This window comes from Euleptes europaea, chromosome 2, assembly GCF_029931775.1.
Source record: "Euleptes europaea isolate rEulEur1 chromosome 2, rEulEur1.hap1, whole genome shotgun sequence".
Classification (NCBI taxonomy): Eukaryota; Metazoa; Chordata; class Lepidosauria; order Squamata; family Sphaerodactylidae; genus Euleptes; species Euleptes europaea.
This window is the reverse complement of record NC_079313.1, coordinates 1,364,561-1,386,451: the sequence shown is the minus strand read 5'-3', so window position 1 is coordinate 1,386,451 and position 21,891 is coordinate 1,364,561. Positions and strand designations below refer to the sequence as shown.

The 21,891-nt window shown below is 52.5% G+C and overlaps 1 protein-coding gene across 1 annotated transcript in view; it reads left to right on the top strand.

Annotated features, from left to right (window-relative positions):
• ANO8 (anoctamin 8) overlaps positions 1-20,836 on the top strand; it is a 50,749-nt gene extending 29,913 nt beyond the window's left edge. The window contains exons 9-20 of the mRNA XM_056867594.1: positions 3,275-3,402; positions 4,791-4,952; positions 5,676-5,828; positions 10,045-10,171; positions 10,991-11,046; positions 12,415-12,489; positions 15,305-15,682; positions 16,092-16,472; positions 17,108-17,299; positions 18,063-18,194; positions 18,638-18,748; positions 20,162-20,836. Coding sequence (XP_056723572.1) covers positions 3,275-3,402; positions 4,791-4,952; positions 5,676-5,828; positions 10,045-10,171; positions 10,991-11,046; positions 12,415-12,489; positions 15,305-15,682; positions 16,092-16,472; positions 17,108-17,299; positions 18,063-18,194; positions 18,638-18,748; positions 20,162-20,836 — 2,570 coding nt within the window. The remainder of the gene's footprint in view (positions 1-3,274; positions 3,403-4,790; positions 4,953-5,675; positions 5,829-10,044; positions 10,172-10,990; positions 11,047-12,414; positions 12,490-15,304; positions 15,683-16,091; positions 16,473-17,107; positions 17,300-18,062; positions 18,195-18,637; positions 18,749-20,161) is intronic.
• The last annotated feature ends 1,055 nt before the right edge of the window (positions 20,837-21,891 follow it).

Here is a 21,891-nt window from a genome sequence, read left to right as displayed (position 1 = left end):
AGTCACAGCTCTCTTAGAGCTCTCTCAGCCCCACCTACCTCCCAGGGTGTCTGTTTTGGGGAGGGGAAGGGAAGGAGATTGTAAGGCAGGTTTGAGTCTCCCTTAAGTGGTAGAGAAAGTCTGCATATAAAAGTCAACTCTTCTTCTTCTTCTTCTACATGGAGTGATTGCCCTGTATGCCCCAGTTGTTTGTCCTGGCCTAAGCCTGATGTGGCCCAGAGAGCCACTTCATGGACCCCCCAATTAGGGCATGTGCCGGCTTTCCTTGGGGGGGGCATGAGAAGATGGGCTGAATTGCATGTCATCCTAGAACTATAGAGCTGGAAGGGACCACCAGGGTCATCTAGTCCAACCCCCTGCACAATGCAGGAAATTCACGACTACCTCCCCACCACACACACACACCCAGTGACCAGAAGACGGCCAAGGTGCCCTCCCTCTCATCATCATAGAATCAGCATTGCTGACAGATGGCCATCTAGCCTCTGCTTCAAAACCTCCCGGGAAGGAGAGCTCAACCACCTCCCGAGGAAGCCTGTTCCACCGAGGAACCGCTCTAACTGTTAGGAAATTCTTCCTAATGTCTAGACGGAAACTCTTTTGATTTAATTTCAACCCGCTGGTTCTGGTCCAACCTTCTGGGCAACAGAAAACAACTCGGCCCCCTCTTCTCTATGACAGCCCTTCAAGTACTTGAAGATGGTTATCGTATCCCCTCTCAGCCTTCTCCTCTGCAGGCTAAGCATACCCAGCTCCTTCAACCTTTCCTCATAGGACTTGGTCTCCATACCCCTCCCCATGTCTGTTGCCCTCCTCTGGACCCGTTCCAGCTTGTCTACATCCTTCTTAAATTGTGGTGCCCAAAACTGAACACAGTACTCTAGGTGAGGTCTAACCAGAGCAGAGTAAAGTGAATCATGATGACGATTCATTGGGTTGATATCAGAGGGAGTCTACCTGCACCTCTGGGATCTATGGGTGCTCTTGGGTTCCACAACCCTTAGCCATGAGGGGTCTGTGAGCAACAGTTTTACTCTGCTCTCCTGCTGGCAAGTAAAGGACCTTCAGGTTTAAAATGAGAGGTGAACGGTCATTTCTGAATGATTGCAAAAGCAAACTAAAAAAAACCTTTCTGGGAGTAACTGAAACTTGCAGGAAAAAACAACAGGAAAAAGAATGTCCCCCGGTTTTGCCTCTAGAGGCCAGGGCATTTGCGTGGCCTTTCGTTGTCTTGCAAACACCTGTGTCAAAAAACGTGGCGGGGAGTATCCCTTGAGGAAGGAGGGGAGCAGGGCTTGAGGTTTTACTTCAAGCGAGGTGCAAAACAAAGCCGTAAAAAGCAGACGTGTTTCCCATTGAAACCAATGGAAACAAATTGAATAACACACAGGAACAATAAAAAGCCAAACAAAACAGGTTCTTGCTTAGCTCTCATTCGAGGGGCTGCAGCGTTCATTCACTCCACCCATAATATCTTGCCATCCCTGTTTTGCAAAGCTCATGGGCAGTGGGGGGAGAGTGGGGTGGGGGTGCATCCTAAAACTCATCATACCTGCAAAAAACCCAATCATATGTTGGGAATGAGCAAGAGTGACGGGAAGAGGCGTTAGAGAGCAGGCAGGTATTTTTCCATGGCCCCGTGGCGCAGAGGGTTAAGCTGCAGTACTGCAGTTCAAGCTCTGCTCACGACCTGAGTTCGATCCTGACAGAAGTCGGTTTCAGGTAGCCGGCTCGAGGTGGACTCAGCCTTCCACCCTTCCGAGGTCGGTCAAATGAGTATCTAGCTTGCTGGCAGGGCCATCTTAACGCATGGGCCCGATGGGCACTTGCCCAGGGCCCCCACGAGCATAGGGGCCCTATTCTAATCTGTGTATGTTAAGTGACTTGCCATAAATAAATACTACTACACAGTAGTCTAGACTATACTAAACTTTTTATTCCTATGAGTGGTTGTCGTAGGGACCCCAGCACACTGGTTTGCCCAGGGGCCCATAATGCTGTTAAGACTGCCCTGCTTGCTGGGGGTAAAGGGAAGATGACTGGGGAAGGCAATGGCAAACCACCCCGTAAACAAAGTCTGCCTGGTAAACGTCGGCATGTGATGTCACCCCATGGGTCAGGAATGACCCGGTGCTTTCACAGGGGACCTTTACCTTTACTTTAAATATTTAAAAAAGTTTCAGCGTGTAACGCATTAGGGTGTGCGTGTGATTGATTTTAAGATAATAACGGCATGACCCTGAAGGATAAGGAGAGAATTACAGGATCCACCTCTGCAAATTGAGAACCCCTCTCCTCAAAATAGGCTTCAAAGGCGATTTTTTAAAATAGTCGTTATGTGGTTGGAGAAGGATTCCCCCAATTATAAACACTACAGGGAGGCGAAATGTATTTTGTCCTCCAAAACCACTCTCCTGACAAGCACAGATTGAAGCGGAGGGCTAGCAATGGTTTGGATCTCTCCGAAACTATTTGAGTTCTTTTGCGGGCAGGGAATGAGAATGGCACCGGGTGCGAGTCATTGATATAGAGGGTGCTAAAATGCACATACGGACTCTTTCAACGCCCTCCAGAATAGACATATCCAGAGATGCTCTTTTTGTTTCTTTTCTTCCCTCTGGTTGTTGTTGGGGGTTTTCCCCCTGTGATTTGTGACCTTTTCATTTTGCCCTTTTTTTTGTGGCTAGCTTCTTTCCCAGGTGCCGGTTTGCACCTTTTTATGCCATTTTTATAAAGCTGATAACAAAAACAGTCGGCACTTTTAACAGAGATCACTCTATCCAATGTCTATCCAATGTCATTACATGGTTCAGGATAAAAAGGGACTGTGCATCCAAAATGGGAATTTTTGAAAAAATTGAGCATTTGTGCTCACGAAACCTAGGCAGATCACAAGAGGGAGGGCAGGAAGGAGTTGCACCAGTGTTTGGCTCTCGGGGCCCTTTCTTGCATGCCCAGGGTAGTGCCGATCGCCACTTTGGGGTCAGGAAGCAATTTTCCTCCAGGCCAGATTAGCCAGGGATCCTGGAGGGTTTTTCTGCCATCTTCTGGGCATGGAATAGGGGTCGCTGGCGGTGTGGGGGTTAGAGGTGGTTGTGAATTTCCTGCCTTGTGCAGGGGGCTGGACTAGATGACCCTGGTGGTCCCATCCAACTCTATGGTTCTAGGATTCTAGTTTTTCCCAGTCCAGGATCTGCCAGCCCTGGAGGGGGACTCTGTCTCGAGCCGTCTTGCCCTGCTGAAGTTGCCCCCTTCTTCTCTTGCCCCCCTCTAGATGAAATCTGCGAGTACTTTGGCGTGAAGATTGCCATGTACTTTGCCTGGCTGGGCTTCTACACGTCAGCCATGGTGTACCCGGCTGTCTTTGGCTCGCTTCTCTACACCTTCTCAGAGAATGACCAGGTGAGAGCAGGGCCGGGGGAAGGAGGGACACCTCAGGGATGGCAGGGTGGGGAAGGGGGAGTTTGGACACCCTGGAGTGACATCACCCCCACCACATGCTGGGGAGGGGCCATGGCTCGGTGGTAGAGCATCTCTTCGGCATGCGGAAGGTCCCAGGTTCAATCCCCGGCATCTCCACTTAAAGGGACAAGGCAAGTAGGTGATGTGAAAGACCTGCCTGAGTAGACAATACAAACGTTGATGGACCAAGGGGGGTCTGATTCAGTATAAGGCAGCTTCAGGTGTTGGGGAGGGGCTGTGGCTCAGTGGTAGAGCCTCTGTTCAACATGCAGGAAGTCCCAGGTTCAGTCCCCGGCATCTCCAGATAAAGGGACTAGAGGCAACAGCAGGTGCTTGTTCAGAGGCAAGTAGGTGATATGAAAGACCCTGGAGAGTTGGTGCCGGTCTGAGTAGACAGTACTGACTTTGGTGGACCAAGGGGGGACTGATTCGACACAAGGCAGCTTCATGTGTTCATTTGTGACTATACCAAAGGCAGGGATCTTTGCTGTCCTCATTACTGATTTTGATCGCACCATTCAGTACACTCGGAGTCCGCTTTTCAGCAGCTCCCTGAGGGTTTGAGGCGGGGGAGGGACCTCAGCAGGGGTGTGATGCCATAGAACCCACCCTCCAAAGGAGCCATTTTCTCCATGGGAACTCACCTCTGCTTGGAGATCTACCATAATTCCGGGAGGTCTCCAGCCCCCACCTGGAGATTGGCAAGCCTGAGGCCATCGCACCCAGCACTCTGTTTCCAACAATGGCCATTGGGAAGACTTATCTATGAATTTGCCCGGTCTTCTTTTTAAAAAGAAAAGGATCTACGTTGATCACAACCGCTGTGACTTGTGTCACTGAGTTCCATAAGCTGCTGTGGCATAGCACTCCACTCCGGTAAAATGAGGACCTGGCTTGCTGGGGGTAAAGGGAAGCTGACTGGGGAAGGCACTGGCAAACCACCCCGTAAACAGAGTCTGCCTAGGAAATGTCGGGATGTGACGTCACCCCATGGATCAGGCATGACCCGGTGCTTGCACAGGGGACCTTTACCTTTACCTCTGAATGTGTTACTTGGGAGAGGGGGACAAGCAGCGGAAGAGGGCTGCTGCCTGCATGCCACCATTTTTGAGCTGCTCTCCGGCTCCCTCCTGCTGGAAAACGGGAGCTGGGCAGGGGCAAAGATGGTCTGGTCTGTCCGGGGCTGCTCTTGTGGCTTCTGTGTGGCCCCGGGAAGGCACAACGGTGGCAGCCCTGCTTGTCGGGTCAGGCGGGCTGACCAGCCGGGCTCTCCGCGCTTCCTTCCCGCTGCTCAGTCTTCTTTGCTTCCTCGCCCCCAACCCAACCAGACCAGCCGGGACCTCTGCTGCGTGATCTTCGCCGTCTTCAACGTCATCTGGTCCACGCTGTTCCTGGAGGAGTGGAAGCGCCGGGGGGCTGAGTTCGCCTACAAGTGGGGGACCCTGGACACTCCCGCGGAGTCCATCGAGGAGCCGCGGCCACAGTTCCGGGTCAGTGGGGCCTCTCTTCTTGGCCCTGAACCTGGAGGGAGCCAGGACTACCAGGCAGAGGGCAGGCCAACAGCCAGTGGAGGGAGGGGCTGTGGCTCAGTGGTAGAGCATCCGCTTGGCATGCAGAAGGTCCCAGGTTCAATCCCCGGCATCTCCCGTTAAAGGGACTGGGCAAGTAGGTGATGTGAAAGACCTCTGCCCAAGACCCTGGAGAGCCGCTGCCGGTCTGAGTAGACAATACTGACTTTGATGGACCAGGGGGGTCTGATTCAGTATAAGGCAGCTTCATGTGTTCATATGTTATGGGGAAGGTCCGTAGCTCAGTGGCAGAGCCTCTGCTTGGCAATGCAGAAAGTCCCAGGTTCAATCCCCAGTGGCATCTCCAGCTAAAGGGACCAGGCAAGTAGGTGGTGTGTAAGACCTTTCTCTGCCTGAGACCCTGGAGAGCCACTGCCGGTCTGAGTAGACAATACTGACTTTGATGGACCAAGGGGGTCTTATTCAGTGTAAGGCAGCTTCATGCGTTCATGGCCTGTGGGCTGAACGGGGTTTCCCAAGAGGCTCACCTGGCCAGGTGTGGCCGGCCAACGTGGCCTCTTGTGGGATGGTGCTGTGGCTCAGGCGTGGCTACAGTGGTGCCAAAGGGGGTTGCCGGGCCCTGCACTGTTTTGCTGCCCGACCGCAGCTTGGTGGGTCTCTCTAACACCGCCCGTCCTTTTCCAGGGTGTGAAGCACATCAGCCCGGTGACCAACGCCGAAGAGTTCTACTATCCCCCGTGGAAGCGGCTACTGTTCCAGGCCTTTGTCAGCCTCCCTGTCTGCCTCTTTTGCCTCATCTTTGTCTTCCTCGCCATGCTGGGTTGCTTCGAGCTGCAGGTGAGACCCCCCGGCACCTCTGGGAGAGCGGCAGAAAGAAAGGTGTGGGGGGGAGGGAAATTCAGGGTGGTGGCGGTGGGATTTAGATCACGAGCCTGCAGAACCCTCCACCACAAGATGCTGTGATGGGCACTAGCTTTAAAAACAAAAAGGTTTAGACAAATTCATGATCCATCAAGATCAGTCAGCCATGACAGCTAAATGGAACCTCTATGATCAAAAATCAAAAGAGTTTCCATCTAGACATTAGGAAGAATTTCCTAGCAGTCGGAGCGGTTTCTCAGTGGAACAGGCTTCCTCGGGAGGTGGTGAGCTCTCCTTCCCTGGAGGTTTTGAAGCAGAGGCTAGATGGCCATCTGTCAGCAGTGCTGATTGTATGACCTTAGGCAGATGATGAGAGGGAGGGCACCTTGGCCATCTTCTGGGCATGGAGTAGGGGTCACTGGGGGTGTGGGGGGGAGGCAGTGGTGAATTTCCTGCATTGTGCAGGGTTGGACTAGATGACCCTGGTGGTCCCTCCCAACTCTATGATTCTATGATCAGAGACAGTATACCTCTGAGTTGGGGAAAAGGAGCAAATTACAGAGGAGGGACTTTGCCTTTGCACTTCGTTTTGCTGGATTCCAGTGTGATGTAGTGGTTAAGAGTGGTGGACTCAAGTCTGGTGAACCGGGTTGGTTTCCCCGCTCCTCCACATGAAGCCAGCTGGGTGACCTTGGGCCAGTCACAGTTCTCTCCGAACTTTCTCAGCCCCACCTACCTCACAAGGTGCCTGTTGTGGGAGGGGGGAGGGAAGGCGATCGTAAGCTGCTTTGAGACTCCTTATAGGGAGAGAATATCGGGGTATGAAAACCCGCTCTTCTACATCCCTCTCTTGTTGATCTCTAAGGTGCTACTGGTCTCAATTCTAACAGTGTAAAGAAGTATTTCCTTTTGTCTGTCCTGATGTAGTGGTTAAGAGGGGTGGACTCTATTCCGGAGAACCAGGTTTGATTCCCCACTCCTCATTGAAGCCAGCTGGGTGAACTTGGGCTAGTCACAGTTCTCTCTGAAGTCTCTCAGCCCCACCTCCCTTCCAGGTTGTCTGTTGTGGGGAGGGGAAGGGAAGGCCATTGTAAGCCGGTTTGATTCCCCTTCAAAGGTAGAGAAAGTCAGCATATAAAAACCAACTCTTCCTCTTCTTCCTCAAAACATCTGGCCAAAGCAAGGAGGACCTCTTCACCTTTGGATCTGAGAAAGAATTAGAGCCTTTCAGTGATTTGGGGTGGGTGGGTGTTGATGGTGGGTGGATTGTTTGCTTTTAAGTGCTTTCAGGTTTAAGTGTTGATTTTTCTCTGTTCTTGGATGCACCTTTTTGTAAGCCACCTCCAGCCTTTCTGAGGGAAAGGCGGGAGCTAAATAGGCAAATTTTGTGGTATGAGAAGATGAAGTCTTGGATCCTGTAACACCGTTCCCCCGGCGCTTCTCTCTGGTGGCGGCAGAGGCGTCTGTCTGCCGCAGAGACGGTTTCCTCTGCTGCTAGTCCCTTGCGCGCACAGGAATACTGCTGGCAGATGAAGCAAGGGCTGGAGCGGAAGAAAGACCCTGCAGTGGCCAGAGGGGAGGGGAACGGTGTCCTAGGATCCAAGCCAAAGAAAAATTAGGAAAGCTACGTGTGTATTTCTGTTCTGGAAGTACATTCATATAATGACACTTAAACCGGTTTGAATCTGAACAGTTTGCGATAGGCAGCCTTAGAGAGACCTGGGAATTCTAATTTTGCTGTGAGCGCCAGCCCTCCTTCCTCGGTGGCCGTCTCTGGATAACTAGCAGAGAGATCCTAAGCAGAATCACTCCCTTCTAAGCCCCTTGAAGTCAACAGACTTGGAGGGGAGTAACTCCGCTTAGGACCGCACCTGCACCCCAGGGTTCCTTGGTAGGAAACCATGAATCAGGTTTCAAGCTGGATGGAATACTCCATTTGATGGGGTCTACCCTACCAATCTTTGGGTGGGGGGTGGAAAGAGCTGTCAAGTCACAGCCCACTTATGGCCACCCCATAGGGTTTTCAAGGCAAGAGATGTTCAGAGGTGGTTTGGCCATTGCCTGCCTCTGCTTAGCCACCCTGGACTTCTTTGGGGGTCTCCCATCCAAGTACTAAGCAGGGCAGACCCTGCTTAGCAGCCAAGGTCTGACGAGATTGTGCTAGCCTGGGCCATCCGGGTCAGGGAAAATCAACCCTGATTCTATGACCTTAGGTTGATTCTATGACCTTAGGCCGATCATGAGAGGGAGGGCACCTTGGCCATCTTCTGGGCATGGAGTAGGGGTCACTGGGGGTGTGTGGGGGAGGTAGTTTGGAATTTCCTGCATTGTGCAGGGGGTTGGACTAGATGACCCTGGTGGTCCCTTCCAACTCTTATGATTCTATGAACGCTTTAGAAAAAGAAAAAATACTTACTGTTTACAAATTCCATTTCTTTTTTTATATGCATTCATCTTTTGTTCCACCGGCTTCGATTTTCTGCTTCCCACTGTCAATTTTGTCATTGCTGTACACTTTCTGCAGATTTTGTACACAATTTCTCCTGTATTTACAGAACAATACGTGTAGTAGACACATAATGCTGATGTTCCGACTTTGCACAGACATACTGAATGGGGAGCCCTGACCTGGATGGCCCAGGCTAGCCTGATCTCATCAGATCTCAGAAGCTAAGAAGGGTCGGCCCTGGTTAGTATTTGGATGGGAGACCACCAAGGAAGACCAGGGTTGCTGTGCAGAGGAAGGCGCTGGCAAACCACCTCTGATAGTCTCTTGCCATGAAAACCCCAAAAGGGGTCACCATAAGTCGGCTTGACGGCACTTTACACATACTGAATGGGGGGATATTTTGACAGTGTGTTTGAAAGTCAAGCGGGTTAAGAGGCTCGTTAGCATCGCTTGACATTTTTGACGTGATGCCAGAGTGAAAAATGCAAACATTTTATAAGGTAAACACAGAGCGGAAAATGATGCCAAAGAAAACTTCTGCAGACTGGAGCCCAATTCATATACTACATCCTGTATGACGAAGCAGGCTCCTAAATGCCTGCCACTGGGCCCCCGTTTGTTATTTCTGTAACAGACTCATGCAGCTACTTAAAAGGAAGTATTTCTTTGCACAACGCATAGTTAAACTGTGGAACTCCCTGCCCCAGGATGTGGCAATGGCTGCCAACTTGGAAGGCTTTAAGAGGGGAGTGGACATGTTCATGGAGGAGAGGGCTATCCATGGCTACTAGTCAAAATGGATATTAGCCATGATGCATACCTATTCTCTCCAGGATCAGAGGAGCAGGCCTATTATATTCAGTGCTGTGGATCACAGGCAGGTTGGTGCTGCTGCAGTTGTCTTGCTTGTGGGCTTCCTAGAAGCACCTGGTTGGCCACTGTGTGAACAGACTGGTGGACTTGATGGGCTTTTGGTCTGATCCAGCAGGGCCTTCCTTATAAAATCATAGAATCATAGAGTTGGAAGGGGTCACCAGGGTCATCTAGTCCAACCCCCTGCACAATGCAAGAATTTCACAACTACCGCCCACACACATCCCCAGTGACCCCTACTCCATGCTCAGAAGATGGCCAAGATGCCCTCCCTAAGGTCATAGAATCACCATTGCTGACAGATGGCCATCTAGCCTCTGCTTAAAAACCTCCAGGGAAGGAGCATTTACCACCTCCCGGGAGTATTGTGAAAAATAAGGATTTGTGGGTAGGGTTGCCAGCCTCCAGGTGAGGCCAAAGCTGAAGCAAATTCCCTGCACAAGGGAAAAGAAAAACAGCAGCAATGGGAATTTTTGAGGCCAGAAGAACCTAGAGAAACAATTTCCCTCCAGGCCAGATTGGCCAGGGATCCTGGAGGGTTTTTATTGCCATCTTCTGGGCATGGAGTAAGGGTCACTGGAGGGAGGTAGTTGTGAATTTCCTGCCTTGTGCAGGGGGTTGGACTAGATGGCCCTGGTGGCTCCCTTCCAGCTCTACGATTCTATGAAATCCAGCATCGCTTTGGTTTGTCCCTTCTTGTCTTCTGTCAGATCTTGAACCTAAAAAAGCTCAAAACTGACGCTTGACTTCTGGCATTCTGAGCACGAGCCGGCAAGGGCGGTGTAACCCTGCGGGCCTTGTGGTTGGTGGGCGGGCGTTCCCGCTGCATCCACCCCACTGCCCGTTGGGTCTTCCTCTTTCCCCACTCAGGAGTTTGTAATGAGCATCAAAGAGCTCCCCCGGATTGTGCGCTTCTTGCCGAAGATCCTGCTGGCCGTCATCGTCACGGCCTGCGATGAAGTTTACAAGAAAATCGCCTACTGGCTCAACGACATGGGTGAGTGACCTGCTCACTCATATATCCTGCTTTTTCTGCACACACACACACACACACACACACACACACACACACACACACACACACACACCGTGCTGAATTTTCACCTCCGCTCTGCCGAATTGCAAGCTTTGAGTATTCACTTTCTGAATATGGGGATTTTGGCATTTAGGCTTGTTAGCATCTCTTAGCCAGCATAGTGTAGTGGTCCAGAGCGGTGGACTCTGAACTGGAGAACCGGGTTCGATCCCTCACTCCTCCACATGAGCAGCGGAGGCTAATCGGGTGAACATAATATAAGGGTGAACTCCCTTATAGAGTCAATCCAATTCCTCTGTTCCTGCTGTCTTCCACTTTTCTCAGTATTATTGCTTTTCCAATGAGCCATGTCTTTTCATAACGTGGCCGGCGTGGTGTAGTGGTTAAGACTGGTGGTTTGGAGCGGTGGCCTCTAACCTGGAGAACCGGGTTTGATTCCCCACTCCTCCACATGAGCGGCAGACGCTGATTAGGTGAACCGGGTTGGTTTCCCCACTCCTCCACATGAAGCCAGCTGGGTGACCTTGGGCTAGTCACAGCTCTCAGAGCTCTCTCAGCCCCACCGACCTCACAGGGTGTCTGTTGTGGGGAGGGGGAGGGAAGGCGATTGTAAGCCAGTTTGATTCTTCCTTAAGTGGTAGAGAAAGTCAGCTTATAAAGACCAACTCTTCCTCTTCTCCTCCCTGGGGTGGGACTGAGGAATTATCCACGGCAGCTCTAGAGACCTGCTGCTTTGCCTCTTATGCTTTCTCACCACCCTCTTTTTTTTCATTCTGGCAGAAAATTACCGCTTGCAGAGTGCCTATGAAAAACACCTCATCATTAAAATGGTCTTGGTAAGTTGGGCTGACATGCAGGGCTTTGGGAATCTGGTCCTCCATGTCCGTCCGTCCATCCGGTCCCGTTCCCCACCTCCCCCCGGCAATCTCACTTGGACATAGGGTTGCCAGACCCAGGGTGGGAAATTCCTGGAGATTTGGGGGGGGGTGCCTGAGGAGGGTGGGGTTTGGGGAGGGGAGGGACTTCAATGCCACCTACCCCACAGGGTGTCTGTTGTGGGGAGGGGGAGGGAAGGTGCTTGTAAGCCGGTTTGAGTCTCCCTTAAGTGGTAGAGAAAGTCGGCATCTAAAAACCAACTCTTTTTCTTCCAAAGTGGCCATTTTCTCCAGGTGAACTGACCTCTGTTGCCTGGAGATCAGTTGTAATAGCAGAAGATCTCCAGCCACCACCTGGAGGTGGGCAACCCTCCTTGGACAGCTTTAAGCATCTTGACAGAGGATGGCTCTACCTCCAGCTAGAAGCCATGAGAGCTAAATTAAAACCTCCAGGCCCTGGGGCAGTCTATCCCTGAAACCCCAAGGGCGGGGGCACATGCCAGGGCATTGCTCTTTCTGCCTTGTTTGTGGGCTTCCCAGAAGTGGAAGTGTACTCTCCCTGGAACGGCCACTGGGTCTCCCTCTAAGGGGGCTGGCCGGCAGCCCGCTTAGGTGGTTTGAAGTAGTCATTAGTGGGTGGCATGGAGGCGAGGCCTGTAGAACCCGAATTCAGGACCTGTCGCGGGCCAGGGCTGGGCCCGTGTGAGGGTGGAGAGCCTGGGTGGGTGGGGGGCACAGCTGCAGGGAGCAAGGCACACCAAGGAGTCTGGAGCCTGGTGTGGTGGTTAAGAGTGCCGGACTAGAATCTGTGAGGCCCGCGTTCGAATCTCCACTTTGCCATGGCAGCTCGCTGGGTGACCTTGGGCCTGTCACACAGCCTAGCCTACCTCACAGGGTTGTTGTGAGGGTAAAAAAGGAGGAGAGGAGCATGATGTAGGCCACCAGCGTGGTGTAGTGGTTTGGAGCGGTGGACTCTGATCTGGAGAACCGGGTTCGGTTCCCCACTCCTCCACATGAGCGGCGGAGGCTAATCTGGAGAGCCGGGTTTGATTCCCCACTCCTCCACACGAAGCCAGCTGGGTGACCTTGGGCTAGTCACAGCTCTCTTAGAGCTCTCTCAGCCCCAACTACCCCACACGGTGTCTGTTTTGGGGAGGGGAAGGGGAGGCGATTGTAAGCCGGTTTGATTCTTCCTTAAGTGGTAGAGAAAATCAGCAAATAAAAGCCAACTCTCATTCTTTTTCTTCAAATGAATTAAATAAATGGATAAATGAATGTCCTCTAATGGTGCTGCAACTCCTTTTCTCTCCCTCTCTGCTTTTCCTGCAGTTTCAGTTTGTAAATTCATACCTAAGTCTTTTTTACATCGGATTCTACCTCAAGGACATGGAGCGCCTCAAGGAGGTAGGGCCGGGCCAGGACGGGCAACTCAGAGGCATCGGATAGGGGTGGGGATGTGGGGTGGGGAGGGCAGCCCTGCGTGCCCAAAGCTCTCGCCCCGAGCGGTAGCAACCGATCGAGACGCTGCTCATCTTCCAGATTGACCGCTGAGCAGAAGGTCCGGTCTGTGTGTGGGGGGGCCAGGCAGTCCGCTCCCCCCCCCCAGACTTCTTAGGCAAAAATGACTTCTTGATCTGCCCCCCGCCCCCTTTTTCCAAACAAGACACTGCACATGCCTTGTTTTCTGCCAAATGTTTTATTTACGGGTTTATCGGATGTTTAGTTTTGAAGGAAATGATCCTGGCTTGAAAGCCACACCGGAATGGCTAGTTTTCCTGTGTTCATTTTCCGATTAGAGTTGATGTTACTTTTAATTTTCGCTTTAATTTAATTTCGTTCCTCTCTCTCCCTCTCTCTCTTTCTCCCCCCCCCCCCCCCACAAATCAACAGCTCCTGCTCATCTTTTCTCTCTTCCAAAGCCTGGTGCGTCAGTTCAAAGACGCCCTGCTCCCAACTGTCTTTCTGCACCTCCACCTCTCTCTCATCTCCTTTAAGAGCCTGCTGAGTTTTTCCTGGCAGTGGGGATCCTCCAAAGTAGGAGCTGGGTGCAAGACCAAAGGGGGCGGGGGTGGGGGGGAAGCAGGCTGGGCTGGAATCTCTGCATGGCAGGACCTTTGCCCTCACCATTAGACAGTTTGGCATCGGGGCTGCCAGCTCTGGGCTGGGAAATTACTGGAGGTTTGGGGGCAGAGTTCAAGGGGGGAGCTGAGCTGCAATGTGATGCCATAGAGTTTCCCCCCCTCCCCTCCAAAGCTGACATTTCCTCCACTGGAGGAACCAGAACCGGTCTGTGTATTCTGGAGATCAGTTGTAATTCCCCATCTCCAGGCCCCGCCTGGAAGTTGGCAATTCCAAACATTAGGAAGAACAGTCGGAACGGTTCCTCAGTGGAACGAGGCTTCCTCGGGAGGTGGCGAGCTCTCCTTCCCTGGAGGTTTTCAAGCAGAGGCTAGATAGCCATCTGTCAGCAATGCTGATTCTGTGACCTTAGGCAGATGATGAGAGGAAGGGCACCTTGGCCATCTTCTGGGCATGGAGTAAGGGTCACTGGGGGTTTGGGGGGGAGGTAGTTGTGAATTTCCTGCATTGTGCAGGGGGTTGGACTAGATGACCCTGGTGGTCCCTTCCAACTCTATGATTCTGTGATTCTATTAGTCAGTTAGTTTGCATCCAGATGGCCAGGCGGGAGGAGAGGGACCTTGGCAGAATATAATGCCACCCTCCAAAGCCGCCATTTTCTCCAGGGGAACCGACTTCTCTGGTCTGGAGATGAGCTGTCATTCCAGCAGATCTCCAGGTCCCACCAGGAAGTTGGCAACCCTGCTGGCAGGACCCTTTGCTCTCCAGGGGTCAGCCCAGTCCTCCTGGCTCTAGTGCGGTTCTGGACTCTACCTCTCTTCCTGGCCTATCCATTTCACCCTGTTTTTTCTTTTGTTGTTTACCAGTCTGGTTATTTAGTATTATTATTACTACTAATCTATCATTGCAACTAGCATAGAAGGAGTGTCAGGCCCCACGGAGCTTAGGGATGGGTTTGATGGTGAGGAAAAGGCAGAGGCGGAGGGGGGAGGACTGAAAGCAGGGACTGAAAGGGAAAAGCCAGAGGAGGAGAAGGGCTTAGAGGGGGTACAGGGGGGGCTGGCCAAACTTGTTTTCAGTCGATCAATCAATCGATTTATTACAGTCATAGACCAACAGAATAAAGCATACATTAACACAGTGGTTATAAGAGAATATAATCCGATAGATAGATAGATAGATAGATGATAGATAGAGCAAATATGTGTCATTGGGTGCTTTCACACAAGCTGAATAATGCACTTTCAATCCACTTTAACAATAGTTCGCAAGTAGACATTAAGACATTATTGATATAATTGTTTTTTAGGGCTTTTAACTGTTGTTTTAAGGTTTTATTTATATAATAGGATGCTTATTCCTTTGTGATCCTCTCTGAGCCTGGCCTTGGCCCAGGGAGAGCGAGATAGTAAGTAAAAACCATAAATAAATAAACAACCAAACAAATAAATATAGATCTTGCCATTTCACGCAGTAAAATCCAGCTGCAAAGTGCATTGAAAGCTAATTGAAAGTGCATTATTCAGTTCGTGTAAATCAACACCATATGGTTAAATCAACACCATATGGTCAATCTTTTCATTTTGGGATCGGAATTTGTGCAAATGATTGGCCTACTTTGCATAATATATTCAATCAATCAATCAATCGACCTTTATTGGCATATTCTCAGAAATTTAGCATAGACAGTACACAAGAATCTTCAAACCATAAATTTCCCATGTAAATATAATTTAAACTTTGATCCTCGTCTTGACTACTTCCGTCAAAAATTCCACCACCTTTAGTGTGACTTCAGGGAGAGAGTCATTCATTAGAAACTGGCATACGAAAGATTCCTGGCTAGATTTCATTTTATCAATCAAGTTTAAAATTGTTTTCTTACGAGGACCATCATGCAGAAGACAATGTATGATTATACGCTGAAGTGTATCATGTTGAGTCAAACCGCATAAACATAATCTTTTCTCGGATAATATATTCCTGGCCCTGAATTTAGCGTGCACGCACCCACTAGCTCAGACGGGGATAGGAACCGGTTGGGGCAATGTTGCCGTTCTAGCGAGGAAGGGCGCGCGGTTTCCTCGTCTTCACCGTGGCTGGCTTGTAACCCCGTCTTTCTCACTGCCGTCCCCCTTAGATGCTGGCCACGCTGCTCATCACTCGTCAGTTCCTGCAGAACATCAAGGAGGTCTCTCAGCCCCACCTCTACAGCAAGTTCAAGCGAGGGGACTTCAGTGTCCAGAACCTCCGGGAGGTTGGCCACACGCTCTTCCGGCTGCTCACCCAGAAGTACACCTCGGCCAGACCTCCGGGGGCCGGGCCCCAGCCCCGGCAAGGCCACCCGCAGGCGGGACACGGGCTGGAGCCCCCCGAGGCGGCAGAGGGGGCCCCCAAGGGGGAGAAGAAATGCCTGAACGGGGGGTGCGGGGTCCCCGAAGACGAGGAGGAGGAGGAGAAGAAGGAGTCTGACTCGGAAGACGAGAGCATCCTCGACTGCGGGCTGAAGCTCAAGAAGGTACTTGAAGGGCTGTCATAGAGAGGAGGGGGCCGAGTTGTTTTCTGTTGCCCCAGAAGGTCGGACCAGAACCAACGGGTGGAAATTAGATCTAAAGAATTTCTGTCTAGACGCTGGGAAGAATTTCCTAACAGAGTGGTTCCTCAGTGGAACAGACTTCCTCGGGAGGTGGTGAGCTCTCCTTCCCTGGAGGTTTTTCAAGCAGAGGCTAGATGGCCATCTGTCAGCAATTCTGATTCTATTACCTTGGGCAGATGATGAGAGGGAGGGCATCTTGGCCATGTTCTGGGCATGGAGTAGGGGTCACTGGGGGTGTGGGGAGGTAGTTGTGAATGTCCTGCATTGTGCAGGGGGTTGGACTAGACGACCCTGGTGGTCCCTTCCAACTCTATGATTCTATGATTCTAAGGTGAGCTTTATCGAGAAGGCCGAGCGGAGGTCCGGGGATCTCCGGGGCCTGGAGGAGGTCAGCTTCTCGGAAGAAGGCAGCCCCACCATGGTGGAGAAAGGGATGGACCCGGACTCCGTGTTCGAGCTGTGTGAAGATGACGAGGAGAGCGACGGACCCTCGGGCAGCCCCCTCAGGGGCCCGCCAGAGGCCAAAGAGCCCATGGTCGTCATGCGAAGCAGGAGGCCGCGAGGCACCAAGAACCCGGTGGAAGGCGAGGAGGAGGAAGACTATGAGGATGAGCGGAAGCCAACAAGGACCTCTTGGATTGACCCACCGGAAGAGAACTACACCACCCGGCTTGCCCAGGCTGAGGTGGAGAGCTGCATGAAGAAATACGAGGTCAGCTGCGAATTGGGGGATTCTTGGAGATTTGGGGTGGAGCCTAAGGACAGGCAGGTTTGGGGAGGGGCGTGGCCTCAGCAGGTATGGGATGCCACAGAGTCTACCCCACCTCCCAGCAACCTTCTTCTCCAGGGGAACTCATCTCTGTAGTCTGGAGATCAGTTGTAATTCCAGGAGATCTCCAGACACCACCTGGAAGTTGGCAAGCCTGGGTGAGGTTGGTCCCCCCCATAAGGAAATTCCTTCACCCCACCAGCTTTCTTTTCTTTTATTTTCTTTTAATGTTTTTTTTTATTTTTCAAATGAGTAAACCTCCTCCACATGAAGCCAGCTGGGTGACCTTGGGCTAGTCACACTCTCTCAGCCCCACCTACCTCACAGGGTGTCTGTTGTGGGGAAGGCGATTGGAAGCCGGTTTGAGTCTCCCTTAAGTGGTAGAGAAAGTCGGCATATAAAAACCAACTCCTTCTTCTTCATCTTGTGGCCATGAGTTCCGAAAGTGAACCCCCCCCCGCCCCCGTTCTTCAGGCTCCTGCACTGAACCAAGGTGTGTTTGGGTGCCCTTTAGAGCCCAAAGGGGCAAAGCGGTGGCTTTGGCGGGGGGATCCTAATTCTCCGCCTCCCCCTCCCAGGACACATTCCAGGACTACCAGGAGATGTTCATCCAGTTCGGCTACGTGGTTCTCTTCTCGTCGGCCTTCCCGCTGGCTGCCATGTGCGCCTTAATCAACAACGTCATCGAGATCCGCAGCGACGCCTTCAAGCTCTGCACGGGGCTCCAGCGGCCTTTCGGGCAGCGCGTGGAAAGCATCGGAGAGTGGCAGGTCAGGAGGGGCCGCATGTTCGTTGTTATTCCCACCTTCCTGTCCCACCCCCATCCAGGTTGTACTCACTTAGCAGAAGAAAAACAAGAACTGAAGCCTCGGGTGGACCTCAGAGGCCAGCGTGGTCTAGTGGTTAAGAGCAGCGGCTTGGAGCGGTGGACTCTGATCTGGAGAACCGGGTTTGATTCTCCCACTCTTCTGCATGAGCAGCAGACGCTAATCTGGTGAACCGGGTTGGTTTCCCCTCTCCTACACACAAAGCCAGCTGGGTGACCTTGGGCTAGACACAGCTCTCTCAGCCCCACCTACTTCACAGGGTGTCTGTTGTGGGGAGAGGAAGGGAAGGTGATTGTAAGCCGGGTTGATTCTCCCTTAAGTGGTAGAGAAAGTCAGCATATAAAACCCAACTCTTCTTCTTCAGTGAAGGGTAGGATCAAGCTCTTGTTGAGATGCTGAAAGCAGGGGAAGAAGTCATCTGCTAGATGAGTCACATGAACACATGAAGCTGCCTTGTACTGAATCAGATCCTCGGTCCATCAAAGTCAGTATTGGCTACTCTGATGGGCAGCGGTTCTCCAGGGTCTCAGGCAGAGGTCTTTCACAGCACCTACTTGCCTTTAACTGGATTGAACCTGGGACCTTCCGTATGCCAAGCGGTTGCTCTACCACTGAGCCACAGCCCCTCCCCTCTCCCTAAGTCACTTTTCATCTCCGCTGCTCCGCTCAAAGAAACACACGTCTGTTTGTTCTTTTCTCTCTACAGAAAGTGATGGAGGCTATGGGAGTCCTCGCCATTGTGGTAAACTTCTACTTGATCGGCCAGTGCGGGCAATTGCAGCGCCTGTTCCCGTGGCTCAGCCCCGAGGGGGCCATCATCTCCGTCGTGGTGCTGGAGGTAACGGCTTTCTCTAGCATCCTCCTCTCTTCCTCCTCTCGGGTTTCTGCAGTCAGGACCAGTCAAAACTACAGAGTTCAGTGGTGGTTTTGGCTCTCCTTGTGAATCCCAGCACACAGAAGAGCAAGATCCGATGGGGGAGGCTGGGAACAAGGGGCCATAGAGGCCATCTAGTCCAGCCCCCTGCTCAATGCAGGATCAGCCTAGAGCATTTCTGACAAGTGCTTGTCCAGCCTCTTCTTAAAGACTGCCAGCGAAGGGGAGCTCGCCACCTCCCTAGGCAGCCAATTCCACTGCCGAACAACTCTTACTGTGAAAAAAATTTTTCCCCTAAATTTGTGCATTTGCCACCTTTTTCCTAAATTGGTGCATTTGCCACCTTTTTCCTAAATTGGTGCATTTGCCACCTTTCCTCATGCATTTGCTCCTTCCCTTCCCTGCAGCATTTTGCCTTCTTGCTCAAATATATCATCCAAGTGGCGATTCCGGACATCCCGGCCTGGGTGGCGGAAGAAATGGCAAAACTTGAATATCAGCGGCGTGAGGCCTTCAAGGTGAGAGCGTCCAAACGTGTTTCCCCCTCTGCCAGAGCAGAACACACGGTGCCCTGCGGCCGCCGTTCAGGCACAGCGAGCCGGGAAGGGGACTAAAACTTGGCTGACCAAAAAAGGTTTTAAAAAGCTGTTTCTTTCTTGATTGGGTGGGGAGAAGGAAGAATAAAGTGGGGGGCGTAGGTGCACCACTGAAGACGAGTGATCCGTAGCGCTAGCTATAAATTAGGAAGTTATGGTTCAAATCCCACCGCTGACAGAAACACAGAAGGGAACTTGGGGCAGTTGTCTTCTCCCTTTTTGCAGTAAGGGGATAATTGTAATAATTGGGTCTCCGACCCCACAGAAGATAGCAGGGCAGATCCGTGGGCCCAACCCAGAATTCTGCCCTCGGACCCACGGGGCAGTGAGGGGCCTCCTCAGCCCCGCCGTCTTTTAAAAGGAGATGCCACGCTTTCAAGTTCATCAGGTCGGCGTGGTGTAGTGGTTAGGAGCGGTGGACTCTAACCTGGAGAACCGTGCCCAGTGGCTCTTTTCTGCAGTGCAAGGAGCTGCTATGAGGAACGGTTAAAATGCTTAGGGCTGTCTAGCTTGGAAAGAAGGCGGCTAAGGGGAGACATGATAGAGGTCTATAAAATTATGCATGGCTTGGAGAGAGTGGACAGGGAGAGGCTTTTCTCCCTCAGAACACTAGAACGCGGGGGTCATCTGCTGATGCTGGAGGGGGAGAGATTCAAAACAGATTAAAGGAAGTATTGCTTCACCCAATGCATAGTTAAATTGTGGGACTCCCTGCCCCAGGATGTGGTGATGGCTGCCAACTTGGAAGGCTTTAAGAGGGGAGTGGACATGTTCATGGGGGAAAGGGCTATCCATGGCTACTAGTCAAAATGGATCTCTCCAGGATCAGAGGAGCAGGCCTTTTATATTAGGTGCTGTGGAACACAGGCAGGATGCTGCTGCTGCAGCCGTCTTGTTTGGGGGCTTCCTAGAGGCACCTGGTTGGCCACTATGTGATCGGACTGCTGGACTTGATGGGCCTGGGTCTGATCCAGTAGGGCTTTCCTTGTGTTCTTATGGAGGACAGGGCATATCCATGGCTACTGGTCCAAATGGCTACTAGTCATGATGTATACCTATTCTCTCCAGGATCCAAGGAGCAGGCCTATTATTTTAGGGGCTGTAAAGGAATACAGGCAGGACGGTGCTGCTGCAGCCGTCTTGCTTGTGGGCTTCCTGAAGGCACCTGGTTGGCCGCTGTGTGAACAGACTGCTGGACTCGGTGGGCCTGGGTCTGATCCAGCAGGGCTTTTCTTACGTTCTTATGCCAGCGGAGGGCAGAGGGCTCCCTTGCGCCTGCACTAATGGGATCGGGGCCCGTTCTCAGCCGTGGTCTTTCTCGCCCCCCCCCCGCAGAAACACGAGCGGCAGGCTCAGCACCACTTCCAGCAGCAGCAGCGTCGCAAGCGGGAAGAGGAGGAGCGCCAGCGGCACGCCGAGTACCACGCCCGGAAGGAACGGGACAGCAGCCGGGAGGAAGGCAAGGCCGACGGGGGGGCGCCGGACCCGGCCCACGAGAAGAGCCAGCCCAAGGGCAAGGGGTCGAGCGGGTCGGGCCACGGCTCCGAGAAGCCGAAGCGGCCCAGCTCCCTCCTGGCGACCAACAACGTGATGAAGCTGAAGCAGATCATCCCACTGCAGGGGAAGTTTTTGTCGGGGGGCGCCGGGGCGGCGGGCATGGGGACGGCCCGCTCCCCGCAGTCCCCCACCAGCACAGACAACAAACTGCCCGGCTTCCTGAGCTTCAAGTTCCTGAAGTCCCCGGAGACCAAGCGGGAGGCCAACTCGGAGAAGGTGCAGTCCCCCACCAAACCTTTCAACCCGAGCAAACTCTTCAACTTCAGCAAGTCGGACGGGGGGAACGGAGCCCCTCTGCCGCCGCCAGCGTCCAGGCCCGGCCACGCGGCAGACCCCGGCGAGAGGCCTCCGGCCAGCAGGTCACACCTCAATGGGATGGTGGCCGAGGAGACGGCCGAGGAGTCCGAAATCCGAACGATGGTGGAGGAGGAGGGTCCGAGCCATAAACTCTAACCTGGGGCTGGGGGGCGAGGGCAGGGGAAGCGGAGGGACGCAGCCGTGAGTCGCAGGGGTGGGGCGGGGGCTGGTTCTTCAAGCAGAACCGGGGCATCCTTGGTCTGGACGCTGCGTGGATGTGGCACAGCCCGGGTCATTTTGCTTTGGTTGCAAAAGCAGTCTCCTGAGGTGGGATTTGACGGCAGAGAACAGGGAAGGGGAAGAGGGGCCCAAGAACCAAAGTGTTTCCAGCTGGGTAAGCCGAGGGTGGGTAGTGACTTCAGCGCAGAGCTGCAGGCGCTCCTCCTCCTGCCTGTGGTTCAGCTCCAGGGTTGGGGGCAGTAAAGAGACCCCCAGTGCAGGGGGGTGGCCGATGGGTTGCTTTCCCACAGGGGGTCTCTGTCCTGCTCCCGCGTCTCTTGTCGGAGACCCGGGTCTCCAAGCTCCGTCTGAAGGGCTCTGTTTATTTGCGTGTTGATGCTTGTGGGTCGTTGGAGGGAGCACCCCCTGTGGGAAACCTGCCCAGAATCCCCTCCTGGACTAATTTTTTGGGAAATTTTAGGGGAGCGACAGAATGGAGCTCAACCATTGAGGGAAGAGAATCTGGGGGTGGGGGGGGCTGATCCTTTCCTAAGGTTTGCAGCTTTGGCAAAAGCCAGTTTTTGGCTGGGTTATTTGGGAAACTGTTGCAGACGCCCCCCCCCCCCCCCATATTTATAATATTTTCCACATTAGAGCAAAAATTAGTTTGGGAGGGGGGGAAATAGTAGCTCAGATTTGCTTCCAAGTGTTAATATTCTGTTTTAAAACCACCACCACCCCACGCATCCCTGCCCAGCGGTACTAGTTATAGACCCTGACGGATTTCATGTGGTTCACAGACCCAAAACGATCTCATTTAGCAAACAAAGACTTTAATATCTCTGCCTTAAAATGCTTCAGCATAATTTTTTGCAGCGAACCTCAAAAGCGTAACAATTCTGAAAAGGTGCAGGAGTCTAAAAGCAGCATCTGAATTCGGAAACGTTGCCACGTTTAGAATTTGGACAGACGTGCCCTTTCAGCTCGGTGCC